The sequence below is a fragment of the Urocitellus parryii genome, chromosome 2, assembly GCF_045843805.1.
Source record: "Urocitellus parryii isolate mUroPar1 chromosome 2, mUroPar1.hap1, whole genome shotgun sequence".
NCBI classification, from domain to species: domain Eukaryota; kingdom Metazoa; phylum Chordata; class Mammalia; order Rodentia; family Sciuridae; genus Urocitellus; species Urocitellus parryii.
Window position 1 is genome coordinate 3,534,511 of NC_135532.1, and position 19,295 is coordinate 3,553,805.

The window sequence follows — 19,295 nt, forward strand, 5'->3', positions numbered from 1 at the left end:
ATGATTACCAGGCTTGAAATTCCAACAAAACACACGCACCTACAAAGAAACAAAAGGTATGTCCTGTGCACTGCACCTCGGCCAGTGCTCACGAGGACCAAGGCCGTGTCTGGGGCTGAAGGGACACAGCACACAGTCGCGCAGCTCTGCTTCCCACACTGCTGTCTGCACCCTCCGCTCACCCACGCTCTCCTCAGCCTTTCTGTCCTTTTCCAGGGGCAGTGCACCCTATAGACGTGGATCCCGAAAATCAGAGTGTGTTACCACAAAATGGATAAGAAAGAACGAGGACACACACACACACACACACACACACACACACACACACACACACAGGAAGTCTTGTCTAGCCAGAGTCAATGTCCTGTGCTTTTTCGTGTGAATGCGCAGAGGGAAGACCCAGCGTGTCGGAAGGCAGCTGCCTGGATGCACCTGGATTCACTAGGCAGTCTGGCTCCGGGCCTGCAGTCCAGGGCCATCAGATGGTGGTGTCCCAGAGCTCAGAGGGCAGCCTGTTGCAGGAGGCCCCTTCGGGCTTCTTCAGCAGAGTGGGCTTCTTGCAGGGAGGCGGCGGAGGCGCCCTGGGCTCGCTGTGGTGCAGGGCCTGCTGCCAGTCTTCTCTCTCCTCGCACAGCTTGCGCCTCCACTCGAGGAGCTCCTGCAGGGCCACGCTCTCATTCTCCGAGAGCCTCAGCTGATGGATGACCTGTGCGGGGAGAAGGGGAGCAAAGCCGTCAGACGTGGCAGCGAGTGCAGAGTGCGCCAGGAGCGCCTGGACTTGACAGTCGGGACTGGGTGGGAGGAGGCCGCTCCACCAAGCCTGGCGAGTGAGGTGGCCAGGGAGGAGCACAGCAGGAGGTCGCTGGACTGGTCAGCAGGTGCCACACCTCCAGATGGTACAGGAAAGACTCCACAGCCCCTTGCCCTTCACCCCATGACTATGCGTGCTCTCTAGATGGCTCACGTTTTGTTTGCATTTGTCGGTAACAGACACTCTCCGAGAAACAGACTCCTCAAACTTCCCCGCATTCTACCCACGGGCTAACACCTGAACATGACTCCCAGCGCAGCACAGCCCCGTCCTGACCACAATGCTTTTATGGACCCAGCTCACAGGGTCCATGAGGAGAGTCAGTTATTTTGATTCTCTTGAGGCTGTGTTTGTGCTGGGAACTTCCTGTGCAGAGCTGCAGGTCCAGATGGCCCAGTTCCTATGGTGACCGAGGAAACTCTGTCCAAAGGCTCAGAGTTATATCAGTCAGGACCTTGGGCTCAGGCACCAGCTCCCAAGAACAGAAACTCCTGAGCATAACAGGATAACCCTAATGTTGCGCCAGTCCTGTGTCCCTCAGATGGCCTTCTCTGCTAAGACTTCACCACAAATGACCTTTGAGGATGAAACCTGTACATGTAGGTAGGGTTAGTCTACAGACAGATAAGAACTGGGCCAGCTCCGGGTCAGTCCGACTCCATCAGAGGTTGGCTGCCAGCTGGTCCTAGCTTTCTCTCTCTCTGTGTGTCTGTCTGTCTTTTCCTCTTGCTCCAGGGACCCTGGTCCACATGTTCCCTGAATTAAAGGCCACGGCTCTGAGAGATGCGAGGGCCACTGCAGGCCTCTCACAGTGGGACAGAGAACTCACACACCAACCCAGAAACTGTCCATCAGGCCAGCGTGCCCAAGGCAGGCAGCTGTGCCCGAGAACCTCGCTGGCGTATCAAGTGACACTCCATGTTGTGGCAGTGACACAGAGCAGTTTGCTAACGTAGCAACTGCAGGGTCTTGCAGGTGGAAAGGCCTCAAGAGGAAGGTGTCTGAACGTGCAACTGGACTGGCTACTCCCTCTTCTTCCAAAGGCCTGAAGACAGAGCCCTGCCTGACTTGATCCTGGGCACAGGGGATGATTGGGTGATGTTGCTGTGGGCACCCCTTTTCGACTAGCAGCCAGTCATCCATAACAGATAGGAATTGTAAACGACAGTTTTGTGACTTCTCCAAAGTGACTGATTATATTAGTCAGCTTTTCATTGCTGTGAACAAAATCCTTGATAAAAACAAATGAAAGGATTAAAGGTTTTTTTTTTAATATTTTGAGTTGCAGATGGACACAATGCCTTTATTTACTTATTTTTATGTGGTGCTGAGGATCAAACCCAGGTCCTCGTATGTGTGAGGCGAGCACTTCACCACTGAGCCACAACCTCAGGTTCCAGAGGATCCAGGCCACGCTGGCTGACTCCAAGACCCGGGCCTGAGACGACGCAGAAGCGTCATGGAGAAGGGTTGGCAGGGCAGAGCTGCTCTGCTCATGGCAGCCAGGGAGCAGAGGGAGAGGACAGGCCTGGAGAAGGGAGCCCGTCCAGGGCACACCCAGGTGACCTTCCTCAATTAGGTCCCACCTCCCAGGGGTTCACTCGGGCATCCAGGGATTAACGCACCCATGAGGTCAGAGTCCCTCATGATCCAACCCCTTCCCCAGAGCCCCACTTTTGAGCACATGGGGCTTGGGGAACATTCTAGATCCACGTCATGACATCAGTCAGAAAGAGCGAGATCCTGGAGATCAGACTGGGAGGACCGTGGAGAAACGAGAAAGCACAGGGCTCTCACCCCATCTCCAAATCACCAAATACCACGTTCCGGTCCTACTTCTGCCCAGAAGCTTCTCCATCCAAACAACAGAGACAAAAGCATGGCAGGGTCAAGAGGCCGTGGTCCTCAGAGTCAGAAGGTCACCTGGAGGCAGCCAGGCTTGTCAGTGCGCCCGGCCCAACTCTAAGCCTCTGCTGAGCCCCTGTTTCCCGGCAGCAGGGATTTTCAAGGGACAGAATCAAGGAGCCAGTGTTAGGACAGAAGCCATAAAGAGTATTCCGAGTCCATAAGTCGGTCTCCAGTCTCTGGAACTTCACGAAACTTCCAGTCTTGATAGCAAAATGTCCCCAAACTGAATGTATAAGCAAGCAACAACAGCACCACAAAGCCCTGGGTGTGGGACGGGACACTGCTGGTTTGATCCCTACCACAATCCCTAGGCTCCAGTGGAAAGGGAGGGGCAATGGCTGGTGGTCCTTAAAGGGCCCCTGTTGTTAGACTTCAGGACTCTGCCAGAATTGAGCAGAAATGAGAGATTCTGCAGGGCAGATGTTGTGGAAGGCAGAATCATCTGGTGTCAATGGAGTGAGCCCAGAGGGCAGGGTGGTGGGGAGTGTGCACAACACTTCGTCAGTTCACAAACACTTTGGCAGGTTAAGTATGTGCCAGGCGCCTTTCTACACACTGACAAAACTGCTCCTCTTACGTGACTACAAAGCAGGTGCTGCTATTTTGTGGCTAAGGAAACCGAGGCACAGAGAAGGCAAGAAATTTGCATGGAAGATGGTGAGGCCAGGCAGTGTGGCTCCAGAGCCCTGTCCTTAGCTCTGAATGCACACCGTGACCATCACCCGGCAACAGCCAGGACCAGAGCCTCCCACCCCACGCTCTTCCCTCCTCCTTCTTCTACTGGGAGTTGGTGATGTCTGTGGGAGTCTCCAGGAGTGGGCTTGGGGTCCCCATCGCCCTCCACTAGCACATGCTCTGTTGGTTCCCTGGGGTATTCCTGTGCATGGTCCTCAGCTCACAGGTGGCATACAGTGGTGGTTTCTGGAAAAATAACATCGCCAGATTGACTCGTGGGGAAGAACATTTAACTGCTGGAAGAATATGTCCACCAGCTCAGCTAATGATTTTCCCCAGACTTTTTGAGATGTCTTTCTTAAGTAACACAACTTTTGTGTTCACATGTGTAGGAAATAAAGCCAGGATCTCCCACTTCTGGACAGCACGGATTGTGTTAAATCGCTTATAGAGGGTTACTGTACCCAATAAAAAAATGTTAATTACAAAAGTCATATTTTTAAAACCTTCAAAAATTCTGCCCAAGTGACCGAATTCTAGGTGGGCAGAAGCCTTCTGAAGTGAATTGGTGATTACCAGCTGCTTTTCTTTTTCTTCCACAGGTCCACAGAGCCTTTTTGTGCTTGTGTGTGTGTGTTTGTGTGCGTGTGTGTGCGTGTGTGGTACCGGGGATTGAACTCAGGGGCACTCGACAACTGAGCCATGTCCCCAGCACTATTTTGTATTTTATTTAGAGACAGGGTCTCACTGAGTTGCTTAGTGCCTCACTTTTTGCTGAGTCTAGCTTTGAACTCATGATCCTCCTGCCTCAGCCTCCCGAGCCACTGGGATTACAGGCAGGCGCCCAGAGAGCCCTTTCTGTTGGGAAGAGAAACCATGTGGCATTTGACATTGCACAGGACAAAGATACAAGTTGGAAACCTGGGGAGCCTCCGGTGAACAGCCACTTGCACACGGTGCACTTGGGAGCTCTTCAATGATCTGGTGACTGTGGCCTCAGGTTGAAGCTTACAAAGAGCCCAGGAAACCCTCTTTAATGATGGAAGTGCTTCCCGAGCAGGAGGCTGACAGGTGGGTGGCAGCCTCAGGCGCCAGATAATCTCATCCTCAAAACCTGTGCAGAGTGTGAATCTGGGCGGAGTAGGAGGCTGGAAGTGAAGCTGGGAGTGTGAGACGCAGAGCTGGGCCTCCTGTGGCCTTTGGTGCTAAGGAGCAAAGGCCTGATAGCTCTCCGTCGAAAGCACAGGAGGGTCAGCAGAGGACTGGGAGGGACTGGAGGCAAGCAGGCTTCGCAGCCCCTTCTGACTTGATTTCTGACTTGATTCAGATGATGAGCCCTCACCTTGGCTTCTCAGGAAAGGACAGCGGAACTCTCTCAGGTGAAAGAAAACACCCTCCAGTGCCTGTACTTACACACAAGGCTTAGCACGCACTTAGCAATCACTGCACACGTGAAGAGGTCACCACAAGATTACCAATAATCAGTAAAGCAGTTCACAGTTGGTTCAGATATTGGGTTTAGCAGACAAAGACTCTGAAATGTTTTGTGGGAACAGAGGAAATGAGGGCCGATAGAAGAAGTATCAGAAATAGCCATAAACAAGAAGTAGAAGAGATACAAAGAATATGGCAAACCCATGGTCTAGGAGTTCAGTCTCCCCAACTGGTGGAGGCATCAGTCCATACATTTAGGAACCTCACAATCCACATGACAGATAAACACACGTGTCACCACCAAGAGCAGCAACAGAAACAAACACAGGATGTCACATTAACAGTACTGTAAGACAAAGAACAAAGCTTCAGAAATTCAGAAGAAAAAGATGTTCCACATTTAAAAGAACTATAATGAAAATGAAGGCTGTCTCTTTAATAGAAACACTGGTGGCCAGAAAACAATGAATTATAGGTCAAATCACTGATAATTTGGACAGATTACAATTTTAATTATAAATTGAATTTTTATTGAGTTTCAGAAGCATTTGGACAAACAAAAAGGAAGTAATTTGTCAAAATTCTTCACTAATAGAAAGACAGTAGGAAGTTTTTTTAGGGTGAAGGAAAATGATCCCAGATGGAGAAATGGAAATTTAAGATAGATTCAATAAGCCCACGGGTAAATATAAATTATATGCTTGGAACTCTGACAGACTTTAAAGCATACATAAACACAGAATAACGCCAACTATAACTGTAAGAGCCAGGTGGGGTTAAGTCAAGTTTAGCTGTGTCAACCTTGGAGCAGGGCCGGGGAGAGGGGAAGGCAGCGGAATCCCATTGCAGCAGCCAGGAGGGGGCTCTATCCCCCTGCAAAACCCCGAAGGGCAGAGTGAGAGGTCACTTGAGCCACAAAGGAAAATAAAGGAAAAGAAAGAGAACAAATATTCAGCTAACCTAAAAGAAAGCAGGAAAGATAGGGAAACAGATTAAAAATGGAGACCAGTTTTTAAAGGAAGATCAAGCATAGAAACCAGACGGAATCCAGACCTCCCTAATGGCCGTGCCTCTCCTCCTGGTGGCACGTGCAACTTTGCTCAATGGCAGTGTGTTGGACAAGTGTGCAGCTCTGTCCTCACTCGGGAACAGAACGCATGTCTCCTGAAGGCTGAACTTGTGTCCACGATTTCTCCTAGCGACCAAACCCCACCAGGCAAGGTCCTCGGCAAAGCACTCCTGCCCAGGGCGGCCCTGCAGCCCGAGTCCTTCTAGGAAGCACTGAGGCAGCGTCAGGCCAAGTGAGACCAGGGGCTGGTGGTCCCAGCCGGGTGCTCGGGAGGGGTCCTGACAGAAGAGGCCAGACCCCAGAGGGATCTTTTCCTCTGCGGAAAAAGAAAAACGCTCCGTACCCTTGGAAAGCTGTTCTCGGTTTCCTAGAATTATTTGGTTCCATGTGCAATAAAAGAGGTGAGACTTCTGAGCCCACAGTCCACCGGAGAACCCTACTCAAGCAGGACACGGATGTCTGGAATGGCCCGGGAGTGAAGCCGCAGAGCACACCACCTTTGGATCCATCAGCATGGCTCCTTGGTCCGCAAAGATCTGATGCTTGCAATAACCAACCCAAGCAGGGAATGAATCCTTTCCCTGGGGGATCCCACGGGTAGCCCTACTCTCTAATGCAGGGATTAACAGCCATTGAGTAAAATCTACCAGGCATGTAAGGACAGTTGCCAGAATGGCTTAAAGGAGATCTAAAATATTAACATTATTGATCTTTGTTTACAAAAAAAAAAAAAAAAGGACATCCACAGGTTATGTCTCACGTGAAGGTTAAAATTCTGTGTAAGCATATGTGATAGCCACTACCTTCAACACGGCAGAATTCGGGGGTATTTTAGAATCATGAGCTGAAGAGGCTCCAAACAGGAAGACAGTATTCTGTATTTAATCTGCTTTATTTAGATTTATTAAATCTACTGGACTGTGAAGCACGAGAAGCCTATTTGTGATTGTGAAAGAGCTTTAATATTTTAGAACCAATGCAGCAACTACGAGTGTTATTTACCTGTGGTCCAGTAATATAGAGGCCAAAAACAAAACATTTAACATAGTATTCAACATGGTTCAAACATCTAAATCAGTATTTATCCTAATTCCTTTAACTCTTCTGACCCAGTGGTAGCAACAAAATCATGTGTCACTTCCTTCACCATTATTTGTTATGTCACGATCAACTAACCAGTATCATTTTAAAAAGCAAAAATAAGCCAGGGATGGTGGTGCACATTTGTAATCCCAGTTACTGGGGAGGCTGAGGCAGGAGGATGGCAAGTTCAAGGATAGCCTCAGCCACTTAGCAAGAACCTGTCTCAAAATTAGAAATAAAAAGATCCAGGGTGTGGTTCTGTGGTGGAGCACTTACCTGGCAAGTGTGAGGTACTGGTTCTGAACCCTGCTGTGTAAAAATGAAAAAAGTCTAAAAGGAAATAATGATTTTGGAACAAGTTTTTCATTCTGCTATTGAAGAGGAAACATTTTGTTTAAGAGAAAAGAAACTTGGGAGACTAGGGATGCTGCTGCCAGGTGAGTGTGGGGTCAATGGCTTCACACAGGACATAAGGCCGCCTGATTCACTTGCACGGTCAAGATGCCCTGTTAGCATTGCTTAACTTAGTCCTGTTCCATTGCTTTCAAAGATTTATCTCATCCTTACTGTTTCAGGGAACTAGTTACTTCCTCATTCTTTTTTTTTTTTTTTCTGGTCTATATCACACCACAGTCTTTGTGCATGACCAGTATCTTCCAGAAGCCAAAGCTGAGTGTTGACCCGGGAAACAGGAAGCCCTGCATACCCACCACCCTCTGGGACCGATGCAGGGTGCTCTGAGGACAGGGAGCACAGTGTAGTTTCTCCGGAGCTTCAGACAGGCAAATCCCTGAGGGTCTCACTGTGTCCCACCAGGCAGAGACAGAGCAGGGCGAATGAGAGGGGTGTGTTCTGCTCTAACGTTCAAGGGTCTACCTGGGAAGGGGTTTTGTGGGGGAGATTTCCAGAGGAAGCAGCCTCAGGTCTGAATTTCAGGATGTGAGTGGTCACTAACCAGTTGGAAAAGAGAATGAACTCAGGAGGGACATCCACAGGACTCGATGTGCACAACTGCCAGCCAAGACAGGGGACTTCCTTCTTTAACAAGGATGACAAACCTCACACTGAGTCTGAGCTGGGGCTGGGCACTGACCTGAAGATATTTCTGGAAAACCTGGACTCCAGAGCTGCTGCCTGGGTGGATCCTGAGCTGGCCCTAACGGTGAGCAAGGGCTTCCTGGCTGGGTTGACCGGCCACAGAGTGGGAGCGGGCCTCATTCGTCTCCTAAGGACTGGCTGAGGGCCTGGTGACACGTGTAGATGACTTACACAACTGCCTTAAAACCGTACCTATGCACACGCCTGTAGTCCCAGAAACTAGGGAGACCGAGGCAGGAGGATCACGGGTTCAAACTTTGCCAACTTAATAAGAACCTATCTCAGAATAAAAAATGAAAAGGTGTGGGGTGTCGCTCAGAGGCAGAGCGCCCGAACTCCATCCCCAGCACCGCAAAACACAAAGCAAAGGAGGAAAGAGAAAGGCACTCCATCTGCCACACAGATAGGGTGTTGTGATTTTGCCACTGTTAGCTCTGTGACTTGAAAAGTCCCTAAGCGTGGCTGAGTGGGGATAATCCTGACATCCAAATCAGATCATGCCGCAGGAAAGCCCTCTCACAGTTTATGACCCTGTGCAAATGGAACCCAGTTTTCCCTTGGCGATTAAAGAGAAGCCCTCTCAACTCTTAGCAAAACATTAGAATTACAACTACAATTTAAAGGTGATTTAAAACTAAAGGAAGTTATACCAAAAGAAAAAAAGTAAAAGTTTAGAGCTTTTTTATTTTTAAAGGTAAGAATTTTTAAAAGTTCAAACTGATTTTAGTGAGTGTGTGAAGGCTTGGCCCGTGTTCACGAGGAAGGTGACACATTATCACGATCTATTTCACTTGTAGGTTCATTCTTCTGAATGCAGCAGGTGGTGCCTCACCTCTGAGGGGTGAGGGGCAGGGGGCAGGACGCCCTCCAGCAGCACCCGCCTGGCCCTCAGGAGCCCTCCTACCTGAGATGCCTTTCACACTTCACAGACTCAGACAAGTCCCTTTGACACACAAGAACTTTTAAATAAGTCCCCAGGAGCTCATACACAAGGCTCTGCTGCTTGAAAATCCTGCGGGGTGGGGGAGTGGGGTGGGTGGTCCCACGACCCTCGCTGGTGGTGGATTGAAACAGACCCGGGTGAGTTTGGATGGTCAGTGAGTGGGGTCATGGAGAGAGCAAGGCAGGCATTATAGACTTCCTGGTGGCCTAATAAGACAATCCTGTGAGCTTAAGGGATCAAATGAGCTTATAATATGTCCAGAATTATTATTTTTGGATGTCACAGTGGGGGATGGTATTATCCTACAACAGGCCCCAAACCCAGGCTTTTGGAAATGTGCACAGGGTCTCTGTCAGTTTAAATGTCTTGGAAAACACGTGTTTGGTGGAGGAGCTAAACAAATAATTGGAAATTGTTCTGGGGTTTTTAAACTTGACATTCAAAGAGATCTGCACACTTTGGCTTAGGGGAGCTCTTGCCCTTCAGGAGTGAGGAGGCAGGAAGTCACAGTTTATAGAGAGCTGGAAAAAACAGTCCCTCAAGAAAAGTGACAGACGCATCCCCTTTGTAACCCTGGGGCCCAAGATGGTCTTACTAGATCCACCCCCCACCCCCCCCACCCCCGTGGACTACCATCAGGCCGGGGCAGCATTTTCATGAACAGCCTCCTGCTGGGTTGGCTCACATAAAGAGTGCCCTCTGTCACCATCTGCCCTTCAGGTCCTAAGGACGGATGGGACAATGGGAAAGCACCCAGTGTGAATACAGGCCTCTGCAGCAGGACCCAGAGTCAGCCCAGCACACGCAAGCAAATGCCTGATGGTCAGGGTCCAAACCCATTTCCCATGGGGCTGGGATGCTGCCCCTCAGAACATCCCCTTCCTTTATGGAAACAGTAGTCCTTAAAAATAACCAGGCAACCTCTGACCCAGGTGATTGGCACCTCACGGCTCAGAACGTGGAGTGATGAACGGCTCCCTTCTGATTCTGGGAGGCTGCCCATGTCAAGTCCAGACAGACAAGACGTGGATCTGGTTTCCATCTCCCTGCTCAGATTGCAGAATATCTTGTGTTTTCCAACATCCAGGAAATATCAGTTAGAAATAGGGATAGAGCTTGATAAAATGATAGATTTGAGTTCATGCAAGTTCTTTCCTTAAAATGAGACATGTACTCCACTTGGTTTCAGGGGCTACAAAACACTGAATTTCTCACAACCTGGATGTCACACCTGGACTACAACATGATCTAAAGGTTTAGGAGGTCCATCACTTCCATGTGTATTTACCTGTTTTCAATAATTTCCTATTATGCAATTTAAAGAGTTCTGGGAGATGAACAAATTAACTTGAGAAAAATTGCCATGATCTCCCATGAATGTGCCTCTCTAAGGACAACATTTATAATGCCAAGTTAATAATTTGCTGCTGAGCTTTTACCTTAAGTCTTTTCCCTCAAGGATAAAAATAGTCTTTGTTAAATAATTCAGATGTAAAATTGTGTTGCTGTTCATTTGTCACAGAATTGATTTTTCTATTGACTATTCACCCAAAGGTGAAAAGAGGCATATACTGACATTTATGGAAATTAAAAGAGGGAAGTGTCTTGGTTGACTGAATAGTGAATTTTAGTGTTTCAATTGCAAATCCCATTTCTACTCAGTGCTAACAAGATGGTGGAGGAAAAAAAAATAAAAATGAAATTTGACAAAAACATTGTGTAAAACCAAGGTCCACCACAAGAAATCCTAAAAGTATGGCTTAGAACAGAACGCAAATCAAGACAAAGTCTGGGCTTGAGGGCTGGTAGGTGTCACTCTTTCCCAAAGATCAAGAAAACGACCTGAAATTGGAAATTGGCATTTGTCGTGACCTGACAAGTTGCATCCCTCCTAACCCAGAGGATCCTCAACACAGCCAGCCCCCAAGTTCACTCCTGGGGGTTGTTTCTTCTGTTGCTTAAGGTTTAAATAAGCAGGAAACAGTCCTCAAAGCACATGTGAAAAGTCTTATTGACCATGAGAGTTGCTCTACCTGGGTAGCCGGAGATTTTAATTTCTTACCCTATATGGATGCGTTGATGTCTTAGGAATTAAGAACTATTCTTTACCTTCATAAGAGGTAACATTGCATTGGGAAACATTCAGTAAAGCTTCAACAGACATTTATTTGGACTTTTCATCTGATTTTAACTTCTTAAGTCAAATGGACTTGGATGAGTGCATGTATTTTTTTCCGTGTTAACTAAAAGTTACAAAATAGAAACTTAATTATTGCACAGTTCACCAAGTAATGTGTGCGGCATTGAGGATATGGGTTTTGTTTGAAATCTGTTCTCTGACCTTAGTTCATTTAGAAAACACTGCAGTATCAGTACAAGTAACCAGCAGATTTTAGCAAAAATCGATAGCCCATATTTAGCACATGTTGACAGTAATGACATATTATTGTCACAGGGTCATGATGAAAACAGGGAATAGAAGGAAAAATAAATGTCTTTTATACCAGAAACATACAAATTAAGTACTAAATCCCCTTTAAAATATTTTTCTTGGGATAATAGGGGAGGCATATTCCAAATGTAAGGAGGTCTGGCTGAGGATAATTAATCTTAGAGCTCTCCCTTCAAAGAATGTATGTTCCTCTCATTTGCTTGTTCAACAATCCTCAAGGACACTGCCTTTCCATGTTGCTGTGCCTGGGCCTGTGATAGGAAGTCCTGTATCCTCTGGCCACATGGTTTATCCAGGCCCATCATCTCCCACAGACGTTACGTGTCAACACAGAAGACACGTGTAGAGCATGCTCCGTATTTCTATTTCTCTCCCCCATTTGTGTGCCCGGGTGTAGAACCCACAGCCTAATGCAGTACTTTGAAGGTTCCCAGGGCCTTCTCCAACACCACGTTCATATTGCTTCATGTTCACGGAGCAATTTAATACAGGGTCACTCTGTGCATAGAAATATGTGAAATAATCAGGTTAAATAGTGTTAGCATCATTAGAGATGTGGAAATTCATCTTCCAATCTCAAAGTCACCTGGCTAGGAAGTGGCATCCAGAAGGCAAAATCAGATACACGGAGTTCAGTCAACCCTGTAGGCACTGATGACACTATTCCAGGAAGTCCCCCTGCCTACTGCCCGGTTGACAAATGTGCTTAACTGGCGATGAAATGGATGTCACCAGGATGGATTCTGTAGGACTTAACAAGATGCACCAAATAACCCACTCCCTCAAGGAGCTCCGCGCAGCCTGAGCAACAAGACGGAAATCCACAGAGATGCAGCAAGTGCACCGCGTGGATAAGACAAGGATCCAGTGCTGTCACAAGGCAGTTCAGTGTTAATTCGGAGTAACTCAGGCAGTGATCACTGCTGCTGGGATGCAGAGGAGGCCGAGCACACTGAAAGACTGCAGGACACCTGTGGTGTGGGGTTTGCTCTGGATCCAGGGGGAGGGGCACAAGAAGACGAAAGACGGCTGGTTTGAGTGGTGGCAGGACTGGGTCCACATTTGGTCACCTCTATAGTTCCAGTTACACAACCACTGAGAGCAGAAAGCTGTGAGATGTGGCATAGGATTTGAGAGCTGGCTTTGGAGCCATAGCAGAATTGTGGGTATGCGGGAGAGGAGGTGAGGGTAGGCATGAAAACAGGAGTAGGGGTCCAAACCACGGAGTGCCAGGCCCCCTTGCAGGAGGACCAAGGATGTGAGGACACTGCCCACCTAGCCAAGTTGGCCAGCACCTTCATTTGCTTTGCTTTGCAGGACTCAATGTACCTATTAATTTATTAAGTTCTCTAACATTTTCTAGAAACAGCAAACATTCATGTGTTACTGTATTAAATATGATTAAATAAAAATAAGGAAACCATTCTTAAAAATAAGGAAACCAGGTGCTAATACATCCCAGTCCAAGTGGATGTTAGAGTTCAGCCATCATTAGCAAAGGGGTGCATGAGAGCAAGCCCTGGGCTGCAGGCTCACTGCTGGCTGGAAAGTGTCTCCTCTCTTTTCGGTCGCGATTTCCCCATGTTTCCCTCAGAATCACCAACTTGGGAACTGAAGGTAAGCAATTCTTGACAGTCACTAAAAGCACTTAAGATCCTGAAAGTCTCAGAACATTCCTTGGAGGGCCAGAGTGCCCTGGGGGTTGGCCTTGTTACAGAGGGAAAGAAATCCATTGATTTTTGGAAGGGAATTTTGAAGAGTTATAAACTTTATTCACACATGTGGAAAACTTTGTGCACGAATGAATGCATGTGTGGGGTGTGTGTGTGTGTGTGTGTGTGAGAGAGAGAGAGAGAGAGAGAGAGAGAGAGGGGTGGTGAGCTGGGAGTACCACTGCTCATCATTTTCTATTAAAACTTCTGATAAGCAGCATTCCAATCATCCTAACATTGGAAGATATGAATAAGCATGATTTTCACTAACTTAAAAGAGTAATTAAGGATTCTAAATAACGGAGATTAAGTTAAGCTAATAAACTTCTACATTTAATAACGTTCAGCAGCAGCGATAAAATAGTCACCCAGACAAATGGTGAAGAGGACCAGGGGGCCACCCAGTTCACTCTGCCGGCGGCTTGACACAGAGGCGTTCAGTGGTAAGGCCAGAGCCTGTGAGTGGATGCCTTCCATGTGCCATGAGCGTGCCGGGCCTCCTCCTGGTTCCTGCACGACTCGTGTGGAGCTCTGGGATGGAGGATCCCAGGTGGGCAAGGGAGTCTGTGCCACCGCAGGGGGAGCTGGGGCCCCTGGCTGTGGCTCCCAGTGCAGTGGCTGGTCCCCTTCCCGTGACTGCTCCTGCCCCTGCTCCCACCCAGAGAAACCTGCTCTCCTCCGTTCCTGAGAAGAGGAGGGAAGGGGTTTGGCAGGTGCAGCAGCTGCTGCTGGGACCTCCTCCGGGTGTCTTAGAGTCCCTTCAAGACACAGCACTATCCTGGGGGCCAAAGGGCTGAAGGAAAGGAAGAGATGTGAGGAGGATGAAGGGAGAGAGAGCAGGGCGTGCCAAGGAGGAGAGTGAGAGCGGGCTTCTTCTGATCAAGGCTTCCTCCCCAAATAGGTGACAGAAATCACCTGTGAGTGCGTGAAATTAATCTAAACCCACTTGGGCTTCAAACTCTGGGCTTTTTATATCATTGACTTTATGACACTTTCCAACATCACGGTTCATCTGTTTTAGAACCTGCTTCTGACAGAGTCAGAAATACACAATGACAGTGTCAAATAGGAATTCAATCAGAGAAATCGGGGAAGAGCCAGGCCTACCAGGTCCACCAGGTCACAAAATAGATCCCGCACCACGGTGAGTGGGTTATATCTCCCCACAAGGGGGGCCTTTCTGTTATCTGAGCCCCAATTTTGCTTTCAAATTGTCAGGAAATATGGACTCAGGCTTCTGGAGTCTTCTTTCTCATCCCTAGGAGTAAGCAGGAAAAGAGGAACATGCCTAATATTTCCCACTCACAGACAAGGCAAGTGTTACCCTCTGCTTTCACTCTGAGCAGTCAGGGTTGAAGAAAGCCAGCCACAAAGGACGTTTTAGAAGTAGCCTCTTGCTCCCACTTAGAAGTGAAAACTTCCACTTTCTGAGACTCAACACTTACAACTAATGGTCATTTCAACTCAGCTTACACACTGTACCGGCAGAGAGGTTTCACCCGGCCACCTGGCCCTCCTGCAGTTCAGGCACACCCTCCACCTGGGAGGCTCCCCTGGACCCCAGCACGGGGGACCCTGACCTCTGCCCTGCCTCTCTGCTCCTCGCAGCTTTCCTCCTGATTTATAGCTGCAACTCCACCCGCTCTGGACTCTCCCATCCTGCCAACCCCATTTGGCATTTTTTTTCCCCTGTTTTATCACCTTACGGTGTATCCTATGTTTTACCTAAACATGGCTTATTTGCTTTCTCATGCCAGAATTTACCTTCCACAAGGGCAAGGATGTTTGTTTTGCAGACCAAGGTCTTGTGAGTGCCCACACCTGTGCCTGGCATAGGTAGGCTCTCCACAGGTATTTGTAGGTGAACCAGTGAATGAACAAATCTCTGAAAATTCAATTTTATGCAGTCCATTCTCGTGGAATTCAGAATGCCAGGCACACACTGCCATATGCTTTGCTGTCTCACGCAACATGGGTACTGTGCACACGTAACTGTGGAGTTACACACAGGAAAGCCATGTGTATTGTTCTTTTTGGACAATGTAAGGAATCTTCCCGAGTTGGCATGTGACTTTCAAGTTACATAACTTTTGAAGTCAGTCAGCACATAAAATGTGACTCCTCTCAAATCCTCTCTAAGAGATGCAGCTGCCTGCAGCCCTGCTTGCCAAGTTCACTGGGGTGTTTAGACCTGGGCTTGGGCGGGAGAGGTTCAGCAGAGTGAGGACTCGTGGTGCCTGTGTGCTTCTCTTCACTCTCCTGGGGTTGCCACCGGCCGACGGTTCCACTGAGCAGCAATGTGTCAAGTGAATACGTTTGTGACACAGAAGACACGAAGCTGCATTTGGTGCACTCGCTACAAGTTCAAGAATCCATCGGGCTCTCCACACACACACACACACACACACACACTCACACACACACTGACATGTCATACCACAAAATAAGTCGCACAGAGAAACAGAGTTGTGGGAACAACATTATAGAGGCAGGCTCAGGGAGATCCCGAAGGAGCGCCGGGGAGTCGTGGGTAAGCATGGACACCCCTGCTGGCAGCCTGCGCCTTCCTGCGTTAGGACGGAGTCATAGCCACGGCCTTACGCTGACACGTGTGCAGCGACGGACACCCTACAGAAAACTGTAAAATTCCACCCTGACTTACATCGATCGTACGAGAAAAGTCCAGGAAGCTTAGACCCTACAGGTTACAAAATTAAACAGAACTTACAGAAAAAAACACAGAGGGGCATAACTTGTGGCAGGCAGCTGGGTAAGAAGGGCTTTCGTTTCCTTTTAAGTACATACACAGGAGGTTTTCTTAAACAGAATGAGAGCCAGACCCCGACTGCGAGGGCCCATCGGTGTGACTACAGGGACATTGTAAAGTGCACGGGACACTGTGGAAACCAGATGAAGACGCGTGAGCCCAGTGCGGCCGAGTCCCCCAGGTTGCAGCATGACCTGGGGAAATGCAAACACTGCTGTCTGAGGATCAGAAAGGCAGGCCAACACATCAGGTCCTGGAGGGCCACCTGGGAGAACAATGGCAGGCCCCAGTTTAACACTAAGAGAATCCCGAGCCCTGCCACGGGCGGGTCCTGGAGGAGACCCTTTGGCTGACACTAAAGCTGGCTGGAGGGAAACTCGGGTCTGTAGAGAGGAGGAGCGCAGGACACCGGCCCAGGGACTGAGAGCTGCAGGCCAACCCTTCTCTCCTTGTGTGGAGGTTGAAGGGCCCCTGCTGCGGCTGACTGTAAACAGGCGGCAACTACACACGTGTCTTTGGCCATCACCAAAGCCACCGCACACACACAGGAGCCAAGAGGGCAGTGGGCAAGCCAGGCGGAACATTCCAGAGCTTCCAGGTATCCAAGAGGAAGTCATCAGAGGGAAACCAGCAGTGGGACAGACGGGAAGCATGACAGGGAGTTCTGAATCCACCTCTACCCATGATCACATCACATGTAAACGGCCCATCCAAAGCTCATCCGACGGAACAAAAACCAACGAGAGCCACCTGTATGCCACCTCCAACAAACCCCGTCAAATACAGAGACAAAGACTTTCAAAGTTGGAGGTGGAGTTGTGAAGGGAGGGGATGGAAGGTCCTTAGGTTCCATGGTGGTGGTGGCTACGACTCCAAGAGCCCACCTGCGCACACCGAGACTCCAGAAGCCCACCAGCACACATTGGGTGGCGCAGGAAGAGCATCTCACAGAGCCCTGGGAAAGAAATGAAGGCACTCTGTGCAGATGACCGTCAACAGAATGACCAGCGTCTGTCTTCACACAGACAAGAGAACTCAGAAAGAGGAGTGTCGTGGAAGAAGATGTAACTGCTTCACCAGGGTCCTGATGATCTTCATGCCCACGACATCCAACAGCACTTCTACCCTCCTGGGGCAGATGCTGGGGAAAGAAACTGAAGCCAAAGCTAGACTCCTGGGCTCTTCTACCAGCGATGGACAGGGAAAGGAGAGAGGAAATCAGCAAGAATACAGAACGGAATGCCATCAATTACCATGACCTGATGGATGTTTCTAGAACACTTTGCCCGGTGACTGCACAACACACACTCTCTTCAAAAGCACGTTCCACAAGGAGAAACCTCCCTGGGCCATAAAACAAGTCCTGAAATTTAAGAAAACTGTATCCCACAAGGCATTTTCTCAGATCATACCAAAATCAAACCAGAAATCAGTAGCAGAACGTTATCGGAAAACTCCCAGCTTTCTGGAAAGTAGGCAACACTGGTCCAGGAGAAAGTCCCAAGGGAAAGTTGAAAATATTGTGAATTGAATGAAAATGGAAATAAGATACATCAAAAGTGGTAGGATTAGCTAATACAGTGTTCCCATAAAAAACTGCAACATTTTACTTTCATAGAAAAAAACAGAACACCTCAAATCAATGATCTCTGCTAGCTACTTAAGAAACCAGAAAAAGAGAAGAAATCGTAAACAGGAAAACAGAAATCAATGGAACAGCAAAGAAACAGAGAAAATCCATAAAATCAAAAGATAGTTTTTTAAAAGATCAATAAAAGTGATAAACTTCCAGCTAAACTGATCAGAAAAAAACAAAATAAGCCAAGTGTTTGCCAAGCAGGAAGCTAGAAAGGAATGTTACCCAGAATATTAAAGAATTCCTAAAATCATCAAGAAAGTCCCCCAGAGCCATCAGGAGACAGGAAAGGAACGTGCGGGGAGTGGCAGGTCCAAGGCACTGACAGCAGCCAGGAATGCACACTCCCTGGTGTCCGGGGCACACTGGTGAGGACGTAAAATGATCATCAAGCCGAGCACCACCAGAAATGGGAAGCCCTGTTCCCGCTCACAGGTGTGAGACACTGGAGCTTCTGGGCAGGATCTGGCAACAGCCACCTGCTCAGAATGTCCACACCCAGCAGCAGCTCAGCTCTCCCCTTTCAGGGCAGCTCTGGACGTTGCTCCCCCCACCCCTTGGGCCATCAGGAGAGAGGTATTTTCACTGGGTCACAGCGACACGGCAATCTGGCTCTTCTCCTTTCCCCTCCACTGTGTCACATCGTTGACATGCTGTTCTGAAGGAAAGCACTACCCACGTTTGCAGAAAACTTGCTTTTGAGAAAAGCTTGAGTGCAGGAGGTGAACTCACACCTAGAGAGTGTGGCCGACAGTCACTAGCATCACCCGCCTCCGGGCATCTTCCATGAGGATACTTAATTAGGTTGTGCATGGACCACACACAACAGATCCCAAGTCCAGCTGCCTTGTCCGACATGAAGGAGACAGCCAGGGCTGCCTGTGACAGTGGTGCCTCCCCTGGGATTGGGGGTGGCCAGGGAGGTGCATGACATCAGAAACTCCTCCCAGCATGGCCCCTCAACTCCAAGGCTTCTGCCTTTCACCTAGAACTAATTAATTCTCACCGTAAAACACCCAATGAGAGCACCTGATTCAAGATGGAAAAGATAGACCATCTGGGGCTGGGGTTGGGGTTGTGGCACAGCTGTAAAGCGCTTGCCTAGCACGTGCGAGATGCTGGGTTTGATGCTCAGCACCACATAAAAATAAATAAAATAAAGGTATTGTGTCCAGCTACAACTAATATATATTTATATATGATAAACCATCTTTTGTGGTTTGGATATGAGGTATCCCCAAAAGCTCACATGTGAGGCAATGCAAGAGGGTTCAGAGAAGAAATGATGGGGTTGTTGAGAGTCTTAACCTAATCAGTGAATTGATCTCTGATGGGATTAACTGAGTGGTGACTGGAGGCAGGTGAGGTGCATCTGCAGGATGTGGGAATTAGGGCATGGCTGTGGGGTATATATTTGTATCTGGAGAGTGGAGTCTCTCTCTCTGCTTCCTGATCACTGTGATGTGAGCTGCTTCCTTCGCCACCCTCTCCCACCATGACGTTCAGCGTCACCTCTAGCCCTGAGGAATGGAGCTGGCCTTCAAGGGACCAAGACCTCTGAAACTGTGAGCCCTCAAATAAACTCTTCCTCCTCTATAATTGTGCTGGTCAGGTCCTTTAGTCACAGCAGTGAAAAGGCTAAAACAAAAATTGGTACTGAGAAGTGGGGTTGTTGCTGTGATTAACCTGACCATGTGGTTTAGAAGC

The 19,295-nt window shown here is 48.5% G+C and overlaps 1 protein-coding gene across 1 annotated transcript in view; it reads right to left on the reverse strand.

The window, feature by feature from the left end:
* Nucleotides 1-478: 478 nt before the first annotated feature.
* Nucleotides 479-19,295, reverse strand: part of Myo16 (myosin XVI) — a 394,733-nt gene continuing 375,916 nt past the window's right edge. Inside the window, exon 34 of the mRNA XM_026399873.2 lies at nt 479-706. Within this exon, the coding sequence (XP_026255658.2) occupies nt 479-706 (228 nt within the window). The remainder of the gene's footprint in view (nt 707-19,295) is intronic.